The following is an 18,573-nucleotide window of genomic DNA, read 5'->3' on the forward strand; positions in this document are numbered from 1 at the left end:
CTTCCCTAGACTCAGAGTCTCACTGTGTTGCCCAGGCTGGAGTGCAGTGGCGTGATCTTGACTCACTGCAACCTCCGCCTCCCAGGTTCAAGCAATTCTTGTGCCTCAGCCTCCCAAATAGCTAGGATTACAGGCATGTACCAGCACTCCTGGCTAATTTTTGTATTTTTAGCAGAGGCTGGGTTGCGCCATGTTGGCCAGGCTGGTCTCAAATTCCTGGGCTTAAGTGATCCTCCTGCCTCAGCCTCTCAAAGTGCTGGAATTACAGGCGTGAGCCACCGTGCCCGGCCTCAGTGAGGGCTTTTCGTAGATCTGAATGAACTGAGTTTTAAATTATAAGTAGCATTTGGCCAACCAAATAAAATAACTTTTTTTTTTTTAATCTGGCGGAGAGTGAGAATGAACCATGAGTCATGACAAAGAGGCGTGGATAGTTCTGATCGGAGATAAAGGATGGGGCTGGTGGTAGATGGAACACAAGCACCTTGAGCATGAAATGTGAGGTGCAGATAGTGGAGAGAGACTGGTGGGATAAATGAGGGTCTGCTGGTAGGGGTTTTTTGACATGGTGCTGAGTAGTCCTGCCTTTCCTCTGAAGGCAGGATGAGATTGCTTTTAATCAGGGAAGTGCCTGGTGAGACTGGCACGAGGAACTGTGACTGGCTGCAGTGTGGAAGGACCCTTGGGAGCATGTGAGGGGCAGAGCCTGCTGCAGTTTCTTACTCCAGGTGCCTTGTAGAATCCACAACCCATTGTATGTTGCAGTGGTAATGTATGAGATGTGTTTATACTATAAAATCTGTTTTATTGGTAATATTTAAGAAATTTTGCTAACCTGGCATTTCAGTTTTGTACCTTCTGTTGTAAAAACTATGACTATCCTGTGAGGACTGGTCTTTTCCCCCGATCAACTCCTTTAGGGTTGTTGTTTAAACATCTTTAGCCCAAAGAATTAAAAAATGTTCACCAGTTACTGTTGTTTTTCAGTCCTTTCCTAAAAAACAAAACAAAACCAAAAAAAAAACCACTTTTTTTTTTGCTTAGAAGAAATGTTGGAAATAGAACTGTAAAACTCATTCTTAAAGTACTTGTTTTTTATGATATTTTGAGAAGTACTCAATTCATCATTAGAATTAATAAGATTATTTTAAACAATTTCACAAGTAAATCGACTTTTAGAAAAAGCCCTACAATACTGAGATCTTAAATATATTTTTTGATTTAAGTTGTAAATTATCAAAGTTAATCTTGAATAATAGAGATGTTGTTCTTAGTACTGTTTTCATGGAGAAATACTGTATGGAGGAATTAATTGCCTGTCAGTATAATAAGACTGTCACTGTATTTCCAATTTGTTTTCTCTAGACCAGTAGTTATTTGTATGAGGATGTTTTACTTTTTCTGTTTTAATCTTGTAAGGGTTGTTCTACTTTTGGTTTAAGTATTTATTACTTTTTAGTTTTATTTCTTGGGGATCAGAGAAATATAGCCTTAAATATACATTGAAGTTTTCTTTGTGGTAAAGTATTTTTAAAGTTGATTTTTGTCAGTGTTTCTTGGAAACTTGAAGAGAAGTTATATTCTTTGCAGTGTTCAAAGTCTATGCTATTAATTTTAATTACGTTCAAAAAGACTGAGTTAAAATCTATAAATCCATATCATATCAATAACATGTTTTGTTGATGTTCTATGTTATTCAGGTCACAGACTCATTTTTATTGAGTCTTTATTGTTAAACATGTCATCAGTAGAAAATTACTCTAATTTATTTTGCCCTAAATTATTCACTATCATATTGCTTAGATTTTTTGTTTTAATTCTACTACTCATTGAACTTTTAACCTTTTATTCACAAAGATTTTTTTTTTTAATTTTCTTTTCTTTTTTTACTCTTAATCCCATGACAGTTAAGGATTTATGTATAAATTTTTAATTTTTTTTTACTTCAATATGAAATTGTTTCATTTATAGGAAAATTTAAACTTTTTATAGTATAGTTATGCTTGGTCTACTCTCAAAAGTTTTTGCCTTTTTTTTGCTTATGTGGATTATTTTGTCTTCCTTTTACTTATGCAGTGACGTTGTTGTACAACCATTATTATCTACACAACTTTTTCGTCATCTCAAATGGAATTTCTGTACCCATTAAACAATAACCCCTCATTCTGCCTATCCCCAGCCCCTGCTACCTCATATAAGTGGAATCTGTATTTGTCTTTTTGTATCTGGCTTATTTTACTTTTGTATTCGGCTTATTTTATTTTATGTTTTTAAAGTTCACCCGTGTTGTAGCATGTATCAGAATTTAATTCCTTTTGAATGCTCAACACCCTTTTTTTCTTTTCTTTTTCTTTTTTTTGAGATGGAGTCTTGCTCTGTCGCCCAGGCTGGAGTACAGTAGCGCGATCTTAGCTCACTGCCACCTCTGCCTCCTGGGTTCAAGTGATTCTCCTGCCTCAGCCTCCTGAGTAGCTGGGATTACAGGCACGTCCCACCACGCCTAGCTATTTTTTGTATTTTGGGTAGAGACGGGGTTTCACCATGTTGGTCAGGCTGGTCTTGAACTCCTGACCTCGTGATGTGCCTGCCTTGGCTTCTCAAAGTGCTGGGATTAGAGGCGTGAGCCATTGCGCCTGGCCTCCTTTTCTTGTATGTATATACAACATACCACATTTTGTTTCTGCATTTATTGGTCATTGACCACTTTCATTGTTTCCACCTTTTGGCTGTTGTGAATGGTGCTGCTGTTAACCTGGGTGTGTATACATCTCTCTTTGAGACCCTGCTTTCAGTTCTTTTGGGTATATACCCAGAAGTAGAATTTGCTGGATCATATGATAATTCTGTGGTTTTTGAGGAACTGCCCATTATGGTTTCCACAGTGGCTGCACCATTTTACATTTCCTCCAGCAATGCACCAGGGTTCCAATTTTTCCATATCCTTGCCAACGACTTGTGATATTTGGGCCTCATACCTTTTAGTTGTTCCCTGTATCGTCATCCTTGAATTGAAAAAATTCTGATATATTAGATTTTTGTTGTTAGTTTGCAGGTATTTCTCATTCTTATTTTCATATGTTTTCAATGGAAAATTAAAGTAAGTACTTCAGTTTTTTTTTTTTCCCCCTGTCTTACTGAGGGTGTCCTTTTACCCGCTAGTTTATGGGGGCATATCAGTATATCTGGGATATGCTTTGTCAATATTGATGTGACTTACAAGTCAGTCTACTATGCGTAGGTTCTTCTTCATATTTAATGTATACCTTTTAGTTTAAAAGATATGATTTCTCTTGAAGTAGTAAATTATTTAAATTTATGATGGCATAGCATTTTCCACTAGAAACCTTATTATCTAAAGAGAGTTTATACAATTTGATATTGAATTGCTTTTTAATTATTTGACTTTCCTTGATTCATTTCTTTAGAAATGTTGGTATCAGTTTGAGGACAGGGATCATCATGTCTCTTGTACTAATGCATTTTTTTTTCCCGTTATGCCTGCCACTGTGTTAGGCGTATAGTAAGCGTAAGAAATACTTGACAAGAGGTTTATGTGTTAATTGCTCCACATTGGAACAGTTAAGCACTAGAAACTAGGAGGAATTTATGGTTCATTTACCTTTTGTATTTTATTGTTTATACTTATTCATTGTTAGTTAAGATTCATCATATTAAATACTTACAGATTATTGTATTTTTAAAATGTAGGTGGTTTGTTGATCATTCTTTTGTGCTTTTTAAATTATGTCAGCAGGTATTGGTAATTCTCAGAGAGAGGAATAAATTTTGTTTTGGTTTGTTTTCCTATTTAATGATAATGATAATATTTTAAACTGTTCTCCATGGCTTTTGTACATTGGCCCATAAAATTGGTTGTTTTCTTCTGTTTCGTGTTGTGTAAATGTTTTCAGAAAGAGAAACTACTCCTGGTATTGGGAGCCCTTGGAGAAACCATGTGCTACCATAAAAGTAGTATCAATTTGGAGCAACCAGAAGTGATGCTTGTGCACCACAGAATGGCCTTTATCAGCATTTCCCTGTTTGCAGTTCGACTGCTACAAACGCTTCTCCCTGTTGAAAAGGTAAGGCAGGTAATGCCGCTCATTTGGAATTTACTGACTATTCTAAATAAATGCTCTGTTGTAAATTTCTTCTGCTGTTTTCATGGTGTGAAGGTATTGTGCTTTAGGCCATTTTCAAAATAAGTGTAACAGATTATATGGGAAATGTAGAAATTGAGAAATGGCTAACATTTTGAACAATTTTGACAAAACATTTGATGGGAAATTATTTTTTAATCTTGCTGTTGTTTTTATTGCATATGTTTTATTGCAGTCTATACATTTGTTTGTTTATTCTTTGTTCATTCAGTGAATAATTTATTGATTGCCCACAGTGGGCTAGCAGTATTACTTACTTGCTGGATGTAAAACTGAATAGGTTAGAATTATTCCCTAGCCTTGTAGAACTTAGTTTTGTAAAAGACAAGACTTGCTGTTATCTGTACATATACATATACGTGTATGTATTCGTATAGAAGACATAATCTCTTCCCTCAAGTGATCCCAAAGTTATTAAAGAAATGAAACCAAATAAGTCAAATATAGACATATAGATGTATATGTTATTTGGTTTCATTTCTTTAATAACTTTGGGATCACTTGAGGGAAGAGATTATGTCTTCTATATGACTACATTTTTCCACACACATATACATATATATTTGGTACACTTGATGTATCTTTTAATTGATTGGAGGGCATTGAAAGCCTACTGATCTTATCTCTGCAGTGTGTGTCTTGCTTCTTACCATTAATATCAAGAGTAGCCTTTCCTTCTCTTCAGCTAGGTACATGTTGTCAGAGTTCTCTACTTATTCACTATTTCCCAAGTTCCTTGATACATAGAATACAAACAATAGTTTCCATTACTGCTTCAGAAATTATTTTGTAGTTAGCATATCTTAATGTCATGGAACCTTTTCTTTTTCTTGTTTTATCTTTTAAAAATAGTGTTAGCAGTGCTTTAGTTTCTAAGTGTTGATGAAGTTGATTTCTGAGGACTCTCCTATTGTATTTGTTGTATTTCATGTAAATTACTGGTGTGTGGTGTATTTTAGTAACTTAAGGGAAATTTTTTTTTTTTTTTGGTCACATGTGTTTCTCTTTCCTTTCTGCCAGCAACTTAATTGCTTAATATTTTTATTTTAGCACCCGATCAAAAGAATTTCAGAAGATATCTTCGGTAGGATTAAATATCCTGGTTTTTATTTGATTCACCTAGTTAATATTTGGTAACTTGTTTTATGTCTAAACATATTTGTAGTTTGAGTTACGTAATATATGATTTTATACTTTAATATATCTTTTGAAAGTTGTTTTTTTGATTAACATGTTGCTTTAGGTGTCTTTCACAAAGCTGCTTTTCTGCCCATGATAGCAATAAACTATCTTTTGTGCTAGTCTTTATTCTAGTACTTTTTTTTTTTTCCTACTTTTCTATTTTACCTAGCCCTTTCTTTTCTTAACTTTGGTGTTTTCAGTTTTTAACTTTTATTCAGAAAATAAGATGTTGATTTAAAAAACATTTTGATGTACGAAGAATAAAAATTCATTCATAATTTCAAATTAGTTTTGAGGCTTTTTTCTTTTCTGCTTTAAGTCCAATTGACAGCATCCATAAAAGTTATTTATTTTTAATTTTTTTTTTTTGTTTTGTTTTTGAGACAGAGTCTTACTCTGTCACCCAGGCTGGAGTGCGGTGGCACTTTTTTGGCTCACTGCAACCTCCACCTTCCAGGTTCAAGTGATTCTCCTTCCTCAGCCTCCCAAGTAGCTGGGTTTACAGGTGTGAGCCACCACATTCAGCTGATTTTTGTGTTTTTTTAGTAGAGATGGGGTTTCGCCATGTTGGCCAGGCTGATCTTGAGCTCCTGACCTCAGGTGATCCACCCACCTCGGCCTCCCAAAGTGCTAGGAGTACTGGCGTGAGCCGCTGTACCAGCCTATTGATTCTTTTTTTTAAAAAACCATTTCTTATTATCTAACATACATTTACATCCTTATTATCTAACATACATTTCTTATTATCTAACATATGAAGTAACTAAACACTTCATAAATTTTAATGGCTGCTAATATTTTACCAGAAAGATGTTCTATGATTTCCACAAGGACTCCAGAAATGAAGCTTTTACGTTTCTGTTTTCTTTTTTTGGTATTTTGATAAATAACACTATGTTGAATTGCTACTTACACATATTTACTCGTATTTTGGATTCTTACATTCCTAAAAGGGCATTACTAGATCAAAGGCTGAGTGCTTAAACATGTGCCTTTATTATAAGCATAATTTAAAAATATTATAGTTTCACAGGTTTTATTGTTTTTAGCTAAAGAATGGAGAAAAAGAGTAGTACATGGAAAAGATAATTGTGAGAATGTATGGCGGGGAAATTATTAAAAAGAAGCACTTTTTGAAAGTGCCCAAGGCTGGTGTCTCTTCTGTGTGTTTGCTAGTCACAGTTTCTGAAATTGTGTACTGTTAGTTAAATCAGAACACTTAAATTTTTAAATTATTTTTAAAATGCTATCAGGAAAAATACATTAAATCTGTAAAGGCTTTTTTTTTTTTTTAACTTTCATATACATTCCAAAAAGTACATAGTTCTGTGCTTTTTCTACTTAAGTGAATGTATCTGTCTTTAAAAGGTGACCACCCTTATAACAGAAAATAGAATGTTACCAGCATTCCAAAGGCCCCTTCCCATCTGTTACCTCTCCCTCTTTCTCTGAGCCACACTGCTTTCTGACTTCAGTCACTGTAGATCAATTGGCCTGTTTTGAATGTTGTTTAAATGAAATTATAAAGTAGGTACTCTCTCAACTCCTTTTCGAGGTTGCTTATAGCATTAATTTAACTTTTATTACAAAATATTCCATTGTATGAAGTCTGTTAAAGGTGATTTTAATATGTGTAAATATTTCTTTAAAATATTCTTACTGACTGTATTTTTAAATGTGAGGTTATCTCTGAATTTGAATGTTAGTGGTAAAAGTATCTCAGCTAATTCAGACATCAGTGTTTTGTGGTGTTCTTACTACAAAGACAAAGGAGTGGCACACTAAAATGCAGGTGTGGGAGAAATTATGAAAACTAGAAAACTATTCCTTATGCCTCTTTGTTGCCCTTAGTTATTAAACATTTGCGGCTTTGTTTCCTAGAATTCTGTAGAGCATATACTCCAAACTCTGTTTTCTTTTTTTTTTTTTTGAGATGGAGTCTCGCTCTGTCGCCAGGCTGGAGTTCAGTGGCATGATCTCCGCTCACTGCAACCTCCGCCTCCTGGGTTCAAGCGATTCTCCTGCCTCAGCCTCCTGAATAGCTGGGATTGCAGGTGCCCTCCATCACGCCTGGCTAATTTTTGTATTTTTAGTAGAGATGGGGTTTCACCATGTTGGCTAGGATGGTCTCAATCTCTTGACCTCGTGTTCTGCCTGCCTTGGCCTCCCAAAGTGCAGGGATTACAGGCGTGAGCCACTGTGCCTGGTCCAAAGTCCATTTTCTAAGTATCACTTATATACACAATGTGTTATCAGGTGATCCAGGAAAACGATTACATTTTAAATATGTATTTTGCTTTAAGGAAAATAACATCACTTGTGTTACTTTTAATTTCTTACTTGTATTCACTAGTCATTATGTTTCTGCAGTCCTTTTTTGTTTTGAAGAGTAACAATTTTTCAAGGCATGAGCATTAAGAATGGAAAAATTCCAGTCTCTTAAGACAGGAATTGAATTTAAAATATGGGTGTCTTCCTTAATATTATATAACTGAAAAATTAGTGGTGCTACAATTGCTTGTTATTAAGTATTGCAAATGATCAATCTATCTATGGGTTGAAGTATTGATGGAAAACTTATCCTATCAGTTGCATCATATAGTTTATTTTTGATTGTAATTTTTCATCAAGTGCTTATTTGGACAGGAACCAAAATAGAAATCAGTAATTTTACTTAGTGCTAGAATAATGTGAAGTTAATTTTCCATGCTTTTTTTTTTTTTTTTTTTAAAGAAAAGGTGGTTATTGTTGTATTGTTTCCATTTTTAAAAACAAATCAATATCTAATTTTTGGTAGTTATTTTAAATATATAACTTGGAAGTTTATTAAGACAACTTTGATCATTGTGGGAGATTGTAATTAAAGTATTTGTTTTTAGATGATTATATTTGTTTTGATTAATTGGCTAAGTACTTTAAAGTGAGATCTAAACAAAAATGTTATTTCATTGCTGTTAAATTTCTTCTTTGGTTTGTATAAATGTAAGGTTCTGCTGCCCTCTGTCTGTTGCTAGCCCACTAACAATTGAAGTAGAATTTGGACTCTGCCTTTTAAGTGGTTTTTTTGAGTTGCCACTGACCAAATAGGTAATTTGAATGTTGGAAAATAAATATGAATCTATGTAGAGATTTCCTAAGTTTGACAAAATGTCCTGTTTTGAAACTGATATTTGTTGATTTTAAATGATTTTGGAGAATGCTCATGTATAGGTTACAATGATACATTGGTAATCTTATGACAAATACTGTGGTTGGTAAAACAAATGAAGGTAATTTCGTTTGGGGAAACATCTGGGAAGTAAGAGGTAAAAGTAGTAGCCCTGTTCTGGAAGCAGAAGCACAGAGCATCTAGGAACTGCTGTTACTTTTCCTTAGCTAGCCATGCTCACCGAGGGTAAGGAAGAATTTGTAACACAAAGCCTTTAGCTTTTCAGGGAGGTGTATAAAAAGATCTAATGACCTGGTGAAGCCAGTTGAGTGACTGAGAGCAGTGCTTTTCAAAGGGTAATGTGCAAACAGATCACTTAGAGATATTCTTAATCACATCTTGCATATTCTGATTCATCAGGTAAAGGGTAGGGCCTGAGAGCTGACATTTCTAACAAACTCATAGAACTATGCCATGGCTGCTGAGTGGCTAGGTTTAGAGGAAACATTTATAGCCCCTCCTCCCAATGTACATGAGATGATGTTGCTGATTATTTTTTATCTAATAGGGGTGATGGATTTAAACTGAAACATCTTCACTTTTAGTTCCGATGCCATGTGACTAATGCTTATATATGCAGTACAGCTATCTTAGATCAGGGGTGTAAATTGTGATTAGTCCATTGGGCCATGTAAGGATTAGCTGATGACATTAGCATGGGGCTTTGAGTTGTTGAGATAGCAAGAGTTTTAAATACGAGTATGCAGGGTGAAATGTCAGAATTCCTTTGTGGTGAAGCGAGAAAAGGAAATTAATATTTATTGAGTTCTATATGCCATATATTCTGCTTAATAGCTTGTTTAATTCTCACAGCAGCTATTATTTTTCTGACTAGAGTCAGAACTCTCTTAAACTAGAATGCGGTGCCTTTAGAGTTAGATCCACTAGGATTTACTCTCTTAGCACAGTACCCAACTCACTAAATCGCCTTTGCTAATTTCTCCTCATCTTCCTAACTCTTTAGGAGTAGAACCCCGGGACTGACTGTAGCCCTCAAGAAATACATCCCATTTGTGATTATTAAATGCCATCTATTTGTTGATGCCTTCCAAATTTATACTTCCAGACCAGACGTATAACCTAAACTCTGAACTTGTCTATACCCAGTGTCCTTTTTGATGTCTTCACTTGGATGACAATAAATATCTCCAACTGAACATGTCCCAAACTTCATTCTTTGCTTCACCTTCCAAATATGTTCTTCCTATAGTCTTGCCTGTCTCAGTAAATGGCAACTTCGTTGTGCAAGTTGATCGTTGACCAGGCAAAAACCTTAGAGTCAGCCTTGATTCCTTTCTTTTACTCATATGTAGATGTTAATCCCTGAGCAAAATTTGTCATTTCTCCCTTGAATATCTATACAGAATCTGAAATACCTGAGTTAAACCCACCATTCTGTCCTGCCTGGATTGCTGCAGTAAAGTCCTCTGTCTCTTAGCTTCCACTTTTGCACATTATCATCTGTTTTCTACAGACCAATTTTGATACTTGTTTAAAATGTTCCAGCAGCTTCCAGCAGAGGACAAGTCCTTCTGATGACCCAAAGCCTTAACTCATCTGGCCCACCTCTCCTTTCTGACTCCATCCCTCAGAACCAGCTACACTGGCTTCCTTGCTACCAAACACAGCTTTTGTAATTGCCCTTCCCTCTTCTATAAATGCTTGCCCTCAGATAGTCACGTGACTCCTGACCCTTCCAGGGCTCTACTTAAATGTCACCTTATTAGTGAGGCCTTCCCCTACTACTTTGGAGAAGTAGCATTTCCCTGCCTCCACTCCACATTACTTCTCTGTTCCTCTCCATCTTTCCCATCCTGTTTTAAAACACTTCTTAGCCACACCTAACATCTTAGGAAGTTTATTGATTTACACTCTACTTTCTTCAGTGGGATGTGAGCTTCATGCAGGCGGAGGTTTTATTTTGCTCTCTGCTGGGTTCCCAGGACTGCAGAGGTGCCTGGTATATAGTAGAGGAACACAGTAAGGCCCAATTAATATTCGCTGAGTGAGTGAGTAATAGGTGAGCAGGTAACTGAGTCTCTTTTTCCTCCTCCCCCCACCCCAAAAAAGGATAGTTCTTCACAGAATAATGAAATTTCTCTTTACTTTCTAATAGCTGCTGTTTTACTAATCTGGAGGTTTGTCGTATCTGTGTAATCTAAAATTTTGATTTTTATCGTTTCTGATCTTCATTTAGCAACTATATTCATTTAAAGGTATTATCGTTTAGCTGATTCAGCTTTTAGACTTTCAGGTAGTTAATGATTATCCTTGAAATAGGTTATCCATGAAATAAATCATGACCAAACCCACTTTTGTAAAGGCAGCATTTCAACCGTAATACTGAGCCTTGTCAAGAGATTTTCTCTGAACATCGAATTTTTAGTCCTTTTTATTTCTTTAATTTATATTTATAATCCAGTCACAAAACTAGAACCATTTCTAAAAAAAACATAGTTCTTTCAGTTTTAAATCTATTGATTTAAGGTTATAATGTGTATGATATTTCATTTGGGCAAATTGATTGTATACTAATTAAGGGGCTATCTTCTGTGAATATTTTAGAACTATTTAAAATATTATACTGAATTTCCACTATCCCCTCTAAAAGACAAAACCAAAGAAAAAAATCCATTTCTGTTCACATCAATCTGTAGCTATACTTGATTTCACGTTATTAATATGTCATTAATAAGCTCTGTCATGTTCAGCTATGGGATAGCTGAACATCTTCAGTTTAATGGGTTATTGTGGAGTTTTGTGTACATGTACAGAAAATACTTAGAGAAAAGGCCTCATGCCTTAGTTCAGTAGCAGAGGTATATACAAGGTGTAGGGCTCAGGGAGAGAAGAAGTTGGTTTGGGGAAGAAGATAGTTAGTATCCTGGTCTTTGAGGAAGAGTTGATATTTGGACTTCAGACATTTTGTATTGAGCAAAGACAAAGAGGTAGAGGTAAATGATGTGTTGGGAAATGGGATTTTCTTTGGAAAAAGCTTCAGTTTTTTGACAAAGAATTACAAAAAAGGAAGTTGGGTTAGATTAAGACTATAACCCACCATGTTTCTCTAAAATAAGTTTTTTTTTAAACAAAGTTTTAATTTTTTTTTTTTTAATTCATCAAGGCAAGCGAGTTTTTACCAGAGCCTATGTCAACAGCATTATTTCTCCTTTCTTTGGACATGCCTGTTTCTTTGGAATATCCAAATATTCATGAAGCTGTTGTGGCCTATTTGGAACAGCTGAATTCTGAAAACTACAGTATTTATAAACGAACTGCAGAGGCCGTTTATTCAATTGAATGCACCTGTAACTTCCTGTCTGATATTGAGAAGGAGGTAAAAATTTTGATTTTGATTAATATCTCTTTCAAATCCCTTTGACATATTTAGAAAATTTAATCTATACTTTTCAAATTGATGGACATATAATTAAATTGTCACCGGAGGGATACATTATTCCTGAATGGGTCAGTTATAAATAACCTGTTATTTAACAGGTTAAAGTAAGGATATGATTTGTATAGAAGTAAAACAAAGACTTTAATTAATGGTGTATATTCCTAATATCAGTGATTTACAAAAAAGCAGTGGTTATTACAAATGTCTTGATATTTAATAATGAGTACTTCTATGAAGTGACTTACTGATATGAAATGAATGACAGTTGATGTAACCAGAATTATAAGGGCTATTTTAGTGCTTGTAGACATGTTTTTGCCTTAGTATTTTATAGATACTTACATATATATAAAGCCTGATTTAAAAAAAATATTAAGTACAGTCATGAACTACATTGTTTATAATGTGTTAGGATGACTTTACGGCAGTGTTACAGCAATAATTATGTGTCAGTATTTATCCCTTTTAAAAATACTATTAGAATATTAGTATGTTATCAATGAAAGGGTTAATGGCTCTTAGAGACAGACATTGATACAATAGTTGTTTCTTGTTTGAAAATAAGGACATGGATCCTGAAGATCTTGAGGAATTAGGGATAAAATTCTTATTCATTTTGGCGCCTACAGTGGAATCTATCTGAACTTATTTATTTTCTTTGAAATATTTTTATTTTTATTTTGACAGCCTCCTCTGTTGCCTAGGCTACAGTCTTGATCTCTTGGGCTCCAGCAATCCATCTGCCTCAGCCTCCCAAGCAACTAGTACTGTAGGCACATGCTACCACACCTGGCTAATTTTTAAACTGTTTTATAGAGATGAGGTCTCGTTGTGTTGCCCAGGCTGGTCTCGAACTCCTGGCCTCAAGCCGTCCTCCCACTGGTCTCCCAAAATTCTAGGATTAAAGGTGTTAACCACTGTGCCTGGCCTTGAACCTGATATTTATAATTTTTGTTATTTACTGCTGTAGTTTATTTTTTTTTCCTTTCCTTTTGCCACATATTAGTACCCCTGGCTTCTTGTTTTCTCTGTGATAGAATTTTGAATTGTCTTTAAGTTGAAGTAGTTCTGTGGCTTTTTTTTTTTTTTTTTTTTTTTTTTTTTTTTTGAGACGGAGTCTCACTCTGTTTCCCAGGCTGGAGTGCAGTGGTGCAGTCTTGGCTCACTGCAACCTCCACCTCCCACCTGAGCCTCCCAAGTAGCTGGGATTACACGTGCGTGCCACCACAACCAGCTGATTTTTTGTATTTTTAGTAGAGACGGGGTTTCGCCATGTTGTCCAGGCTAGTCTTGAACTCCTGACTTCAAGTGATCTGCCCGCCTTGGCCTCCCAAAGTGCTGGGACTACAGGTGTGAGCCACTGTGTCTGGCCTCTGTGGCATTTTGCATGGTCAGTTAATCACACGTGTTGAATGTCCTGTATGTTCCTAGTGGTCAGGCTGTTACAAGAGGCAGGTTTATAATAAATACATTAGCCCTACTTTTATTAGGGGAAGTAGAGCTACAAAGAAGTAATCGATGAACCAGGCAGTTTGATTGTAACTTTAAGCTTACTCAGAGTTAAATAATAGAAAGTCTCATGTGGCATTTAGCTAGGGAATTTTCGTACATTTCTCCACCTAGGCTGACATATTTAGGTTGCTTGATGAGCAAGTGGACATAAACAGATGTAAACAATCTCATGGTCTCGGAATGGTCTAGTTTCTTGAAGCTGCTTAGTTAGCTGTTGAGAATTTTATTGCACATGAACTTGACATTTATTGTTCCATTCTGCTTCTTTTTTAGGGAGAGAAGAATCTCTTAGAATTAGTGGAGCTGGCAGACCAAGCCTTGCGTAGCTTTTCCTATCATCAGCATTTCCCCCTAATAAAGGAAATCATCAGCATTTGTTCAAAGATGTAATATTTTCTTTCTTAATGTGATTATATTATTATTGGACACTTAGGGTGTGTGTAAACTTAGAAACAGTGAAAGTGAAGCTGACCTTATGTCTTTGTTATTATTATTTTTTAGTTTAATTGCTTTTATACGTGTCTGACTTTTAAAGGGTATATGTACAGCTCTATTAGGAGACTTAACTGTTATTTTCAAGATTAACTTCAAAAATATCATACCCACAATCAAAATGAATAATCTTTGGATTTTTATACATTTGTTTTTGGTATCCATCCAGACTATTCACACACATTGTTAATTTATCTTTAAAGTTTTAATTAATTGAGAGTTTTGTAACTTCTATTACTTTGTACCTTTTTCTTGTGTGGATTTTGGTTAATTTATTTTGAGGATATCAGCAAATTTCTATTTAGAACTTAGTGTCTTTATTGCTTTTGGAAAGAATAAATTCTGTGATGTGATAAACATCAACTGAGTAGGGGATTTTAAAGACATTTTGGGTTTTCAAAAATGGTCTTAAAAACAGAATCTCCTCTGCCCTGAAACAAATAAGTGCTTAGGTAAGTACTTGCTAATACCGGTTATTTTTAATAAGATCTCAGTTTGAGGAATTGGAGTAGGAAGAAATCCCTTCCAGTTAGCTTTGCAGTCTTTTGCTTAGTAACTTACTTGCCTCAGATGTCTTGGTGGTTTTACTGTTTCCCCAGCTGGAAATCTGCGCAGGCCAGCCCGTTACTACAAGGAGAAAGTCAGAAGGTGCTTCTCCATATGTTGTCTCACCCGTTGCCACAAGTGAAAGCCGAAACTTACCACTGCTGTCTGGAAATCACCAAGGTGAGGTTTTGATTTTTGTGTATTTTGTTTTTGAGAACAAATAGTAGACTCTCTTGTTATGCCTTCAAACTTAAATTACTTGACCTGTTGTATGAGATATAAGAACTATATCCCATACAAATAGATGATAATTACTAGTCAATTCTGGAAAATTTGTACTATGACATTCTCTTAACTTAGTACGTCCAGCAATTTGAATTGCTTTATTCGAAGTTTTATTAAGAATTACATTTATGCTGTATTAGTGATGGAAAAATTATAAGGAAAATTGATTTCCAGGTATTCAAAAGTGATTTCTATGCCCAGGAAACCTTGTAGGTTGTTATTGCCTAGATTTTATGGTTTTATTTCTGTTTTCTTGATGTTATTTTTTATTTTTCTTTTCTTTTGAAACATTTATTTTTCTGTCTTCTTAAATGATAAAATATTTCAGCATAGAATATTAAATATTTCAATATTGAAAAGAACACTGTACATAGGGCAGTATTTAAAAGTGTATGTATTCCTATGTACTCTTGAAGGTGTCCTTTTGTATTTAACACTCTTGTAAGTACTGTTTGGTTATAATAAGTATATTTATAAAAATTTATAAATTTATTTTATAAAAATTTATAAAAAATTTTGCCATTTTTACTTCTGATTCATTTTTATTCAAAGAAAAATACCAGTTATAGAGGAAGCTTCTTTGCTTTCTCTTCTCCCACCAACATAGCCTAGCCACTCTTACACAGCTGGTGTATCTTCTTCCCATCCAGTTGGTGTACGTTATTTATAAAGCTGTATCTTTAATAAATAATATGGAGAATTTTATATACAGCATGATTAGCATATATAGCAGGATTTGAGATTTACCTAGTTCATTCACCTTAATTGCTATTAAGTTTGAATATGCTTCCTTTTATTAATTGATAAATATTTAGGTTCAGTCTCCTTTTAATTGAAGTAAGTTTTTCAATATTTTCAGTGACAGTCTGTGACTGTGTACATATGTTTGCAAATGTCATGATTTCACTTTATTTTGAATAGTAATTTGACTGCATATAAAATACAGGTTGACTGCTAGTTTTTATTAGTACTTTGCCAGTATTGCTTAATTCTTACTAGGCTTCTATCATTGTTGAGAAGTGTGATATCAGTTAATTATAATTTCTTTTAATTTTTTTTCTCTAGTTTGTTTTAAAATATTTTCCTTTTCTGTGGTGCCCTGCGGTTTCATTAAAATGTGTCTCCATGCATACATGATTTTCCATTTATCTTGCTTAGGACTTTTTGCTTTGAACACTCAATCTGCCTTTACTTCTGTGTAATTCTTGGTCATGCTTATTTTGAATATTGCTTTTCTCTTTATCCTTGCTGTTTTCTCCAAGTGGAACTCTTTTTAGACCTGTGTTAGACCTTCTTAGTTTACCCTTTGTGTCTTTTAAGCCTTCTTTCATATTTTCTATATCTTTTTAGGTTTTATTTGGGTAGAATTTCGCAGTGGTTTCCTTTCAGAACACTAATTCTTTCCTCAGCTTTGTCTAATTTCCTTTTTTTTGATGGTGAGATATATAACGTAAAATTTATTTTAGGCCAGGTGTGGTGGCTCATGCGAGTAATCCCAGCATTTGGGAAGGCCAAGGCAGGAGGATCACTGGAGCCCAGGAGTTTGAGACCAGCCTAGGCAACATAGGGAAATCCCATCTCTACAAAAAAAAAAAAAAAAAAGTAGCTGGGCATGGTGGCATGTGCCTGTAGTCCCAACTACTTGGGAGGCTGAGGCAGGAGGATTGCTTGAGCCTGGGAGGTCGAGGTTACAGTAAGTTGTGATCATGCCACTGCACTCCAGCCTAGGCAACAGGGTGAGACTTCATTTCTGGGAAAAAAAAAAAGAAAAAAGAAAAATAATTTACCATTTTAACTATGTTTAAGTGTACAATTCAGTGGCATAAGTACATTCATATTGTTGTACCATCGTCACCATTACCCATCTCCCAAAGTGAAACTTTATAGTCATTAAACAATAATTCCTCATTTTCCCCTTCTCCCAGCTCCTGACAGCCACCTTTCTACTTTCTGTCTCTATGAATTTGGCGTCCCTGGGCAACTCATATAAGTGGAATCATACAGCGTTTGTCTTTTTGTTACTGGCTTATTTCACTTAATATAATGTTCTCAAAGCTCATCCATTTTGTAACATATATCAACATTTCATTCCTTTTTAAAAATAATAATCTAATGTCTGTATAATTGAACACCCCAACTCTGGAAATCCAAAATCCAAAAGGCTCTGCAATCTGACACTTTTTGAGTGCCGAAATGTCACTTAAAGGAAATGCACATTGGAGCATTTCCGGTTCTGAATTTTCGGATTAGGGATACTCAACTGGAAATTATAATGCAGATATTAAGAAATCCAAATAATTTCAAAATCTGAAAGACATCTCATCCCAAGCACTTCAGATAAGGACACTCATCCTATATTACATTTTGTTTATCCATTCATCCATTGATGGGCATTTGGGTTGTTTCCATCTTTTCGTAATTGTGTATATACCCAGGTGGAATTGGTAGATCATATGGTAATTCTGTATTTAATTTTTGAGGAATTGCCATACTGTTGTCCACAGTGGCTGTACTGTTTTATGTTCCCACCAGCAGTGTCCAAGGATTCCAGTTTCTCTGCATCCTTGGCTATACTTATTTTCTGGATTTTTTTTTTTTTTTTTTTTTTTTTTTGAGATGGAGTTCGCTCTGTCACCAGGCTGGAGTGCAGTGGCACAATCTTGGCTCACTGCAACCTCGACCTCCCTGGTTCAAGTGATTCTCGTGCTTCAGCCTCCCGAGTAGCTGGGACTACAGGTGTGCATCACCATGCCCAGCTAATTTTTGTATTTTTAGTAGAGACGGGGTTTTACCATGTTAGCTAGGATGGTCTCGATCTCTTGACCTCATGATCTGCCTGCCTCGGCCTCCCAAAGTGCTAGGATTACAAATGTGAGCCACTGCACCTGGCCTTTTTTTTTTTTTTTAAATAGTAACCATCCTAATGGGTGCAAAGTCATTTCCCGTCATAGTTTTTAAAAAAATTTATTTATCAAGTTTTGATTATCACTTATACTGTTTTTCATGTCTATACCTTTTCTTTGCTTTCTTTAATTGACTTGTTCTTTTTTCATGTAATCTTTCATTAGTTTCTGTTTTTTTTTTTCTTTTCAACTTTTATTTTAGGGTTGGGGGTACACGTGCAGGTTTGTTACATGGGTAAATTGTGTGCTGCTGGGGTTTGGTGTACAAGTGATTTTGTTAGCCAGGTAGTGAGCATAGTACCCAATAGGTAGTTTTTTGATTCTCACCCTGTGATATGGTTTGTCTTTGTGTCCCAACCCATATCTCATCTTGAATTGTAATTCTATAATCCCCACGTGTCGTGGGAGGGACCCAGTGGGAGAAGGTAATTAGAATCATGGGGGCAGTTCCCCCTTCCTGTTCTCCTAACAGTGAGTGAGTTCTTATGAGATCTGATGGTTTTATAAGCATCTGGCCTTGCCTCTGCTGGCATTCAGTCTCTCCCCTGCCGCCCTGTGAAGAGGTACCTTCTGCCATGATTGTTTCCTGAGGCTTCCTCAGCCATGCAGAACTGTGAGTCAATTAAACTTCTTTCCTTACGTATTACCTAGTCTCGGATATGTCCTTATAGCAGTGTGAGAATAGACTAATACGTTCTCTTCCCACCTTCCCTTGTCAAGTAGGCCCCAGTGTCTCTTGTTCCCTTCTTTGTATCCATGTGTATACGCAGTGTTTGTTCCCACTTCTAAGTGAGAATATGCCATATTTGGTTTTCCTGTGTTAATTCACTTAGGATAATGACCTCTGGCTGCATCCATGTTGCTGCAAAAGACATTATTTTATTC

At 35.4% G+C, this 18,573-nt stretch overlaps 1 protein-coding gene across 7 annotated transcripts in view; it reads left to right on the plus strand.

Annotated features, from left to right (window-relative positions):
• Positions 1-18,573, plus strand: part of RTTN (rotatin) — a 198,292-nt gene that overhangs the window by 25,737 nt on the left and 153,982 nt on the right. For 6 of the 7 annotated variants that reach the window (XM_073006242.1, XM_037987996.2, XM_037987997.2 and 3 more), the window contains 4 exons: positions 3,912-4,091; positions 11,675-11,887; positions 13,736-13,848; positions 14,554-14,680. In XM_073006242.1, coding sequence (XP_072862343.1) covers positions 3,912-4,091; positions 11,675-11,887; positions 13,736-13,848; positions 14,554-14,680 — 633 coding nt within the window. The remainder of the gene's footprint in view (positions 1-3,911; positions 4,092-11,674; positions 11,888-13,735; positions 13,849-14,553; positions 14,681-18,573) is intronic. The other variant, XM_008013806.3, reaches the window with a different exon arrangement.

The sequence above is a fragment of the Chlorocebus sabaeus genome, chromosome 18, assembly GCF_047675955.1.
Source record: "Chlorocebus sabaeus isolate Y175 chromosome 18, mChlSab1.0.hap1, whole genome shotgun sequence".
Lineage (NCBI taxonomy): Eukaryota > Metazoa > Chordata > Mammalia > Primates > Cercopithecidae > Chlorocebus > Chlorocebus sabaeus.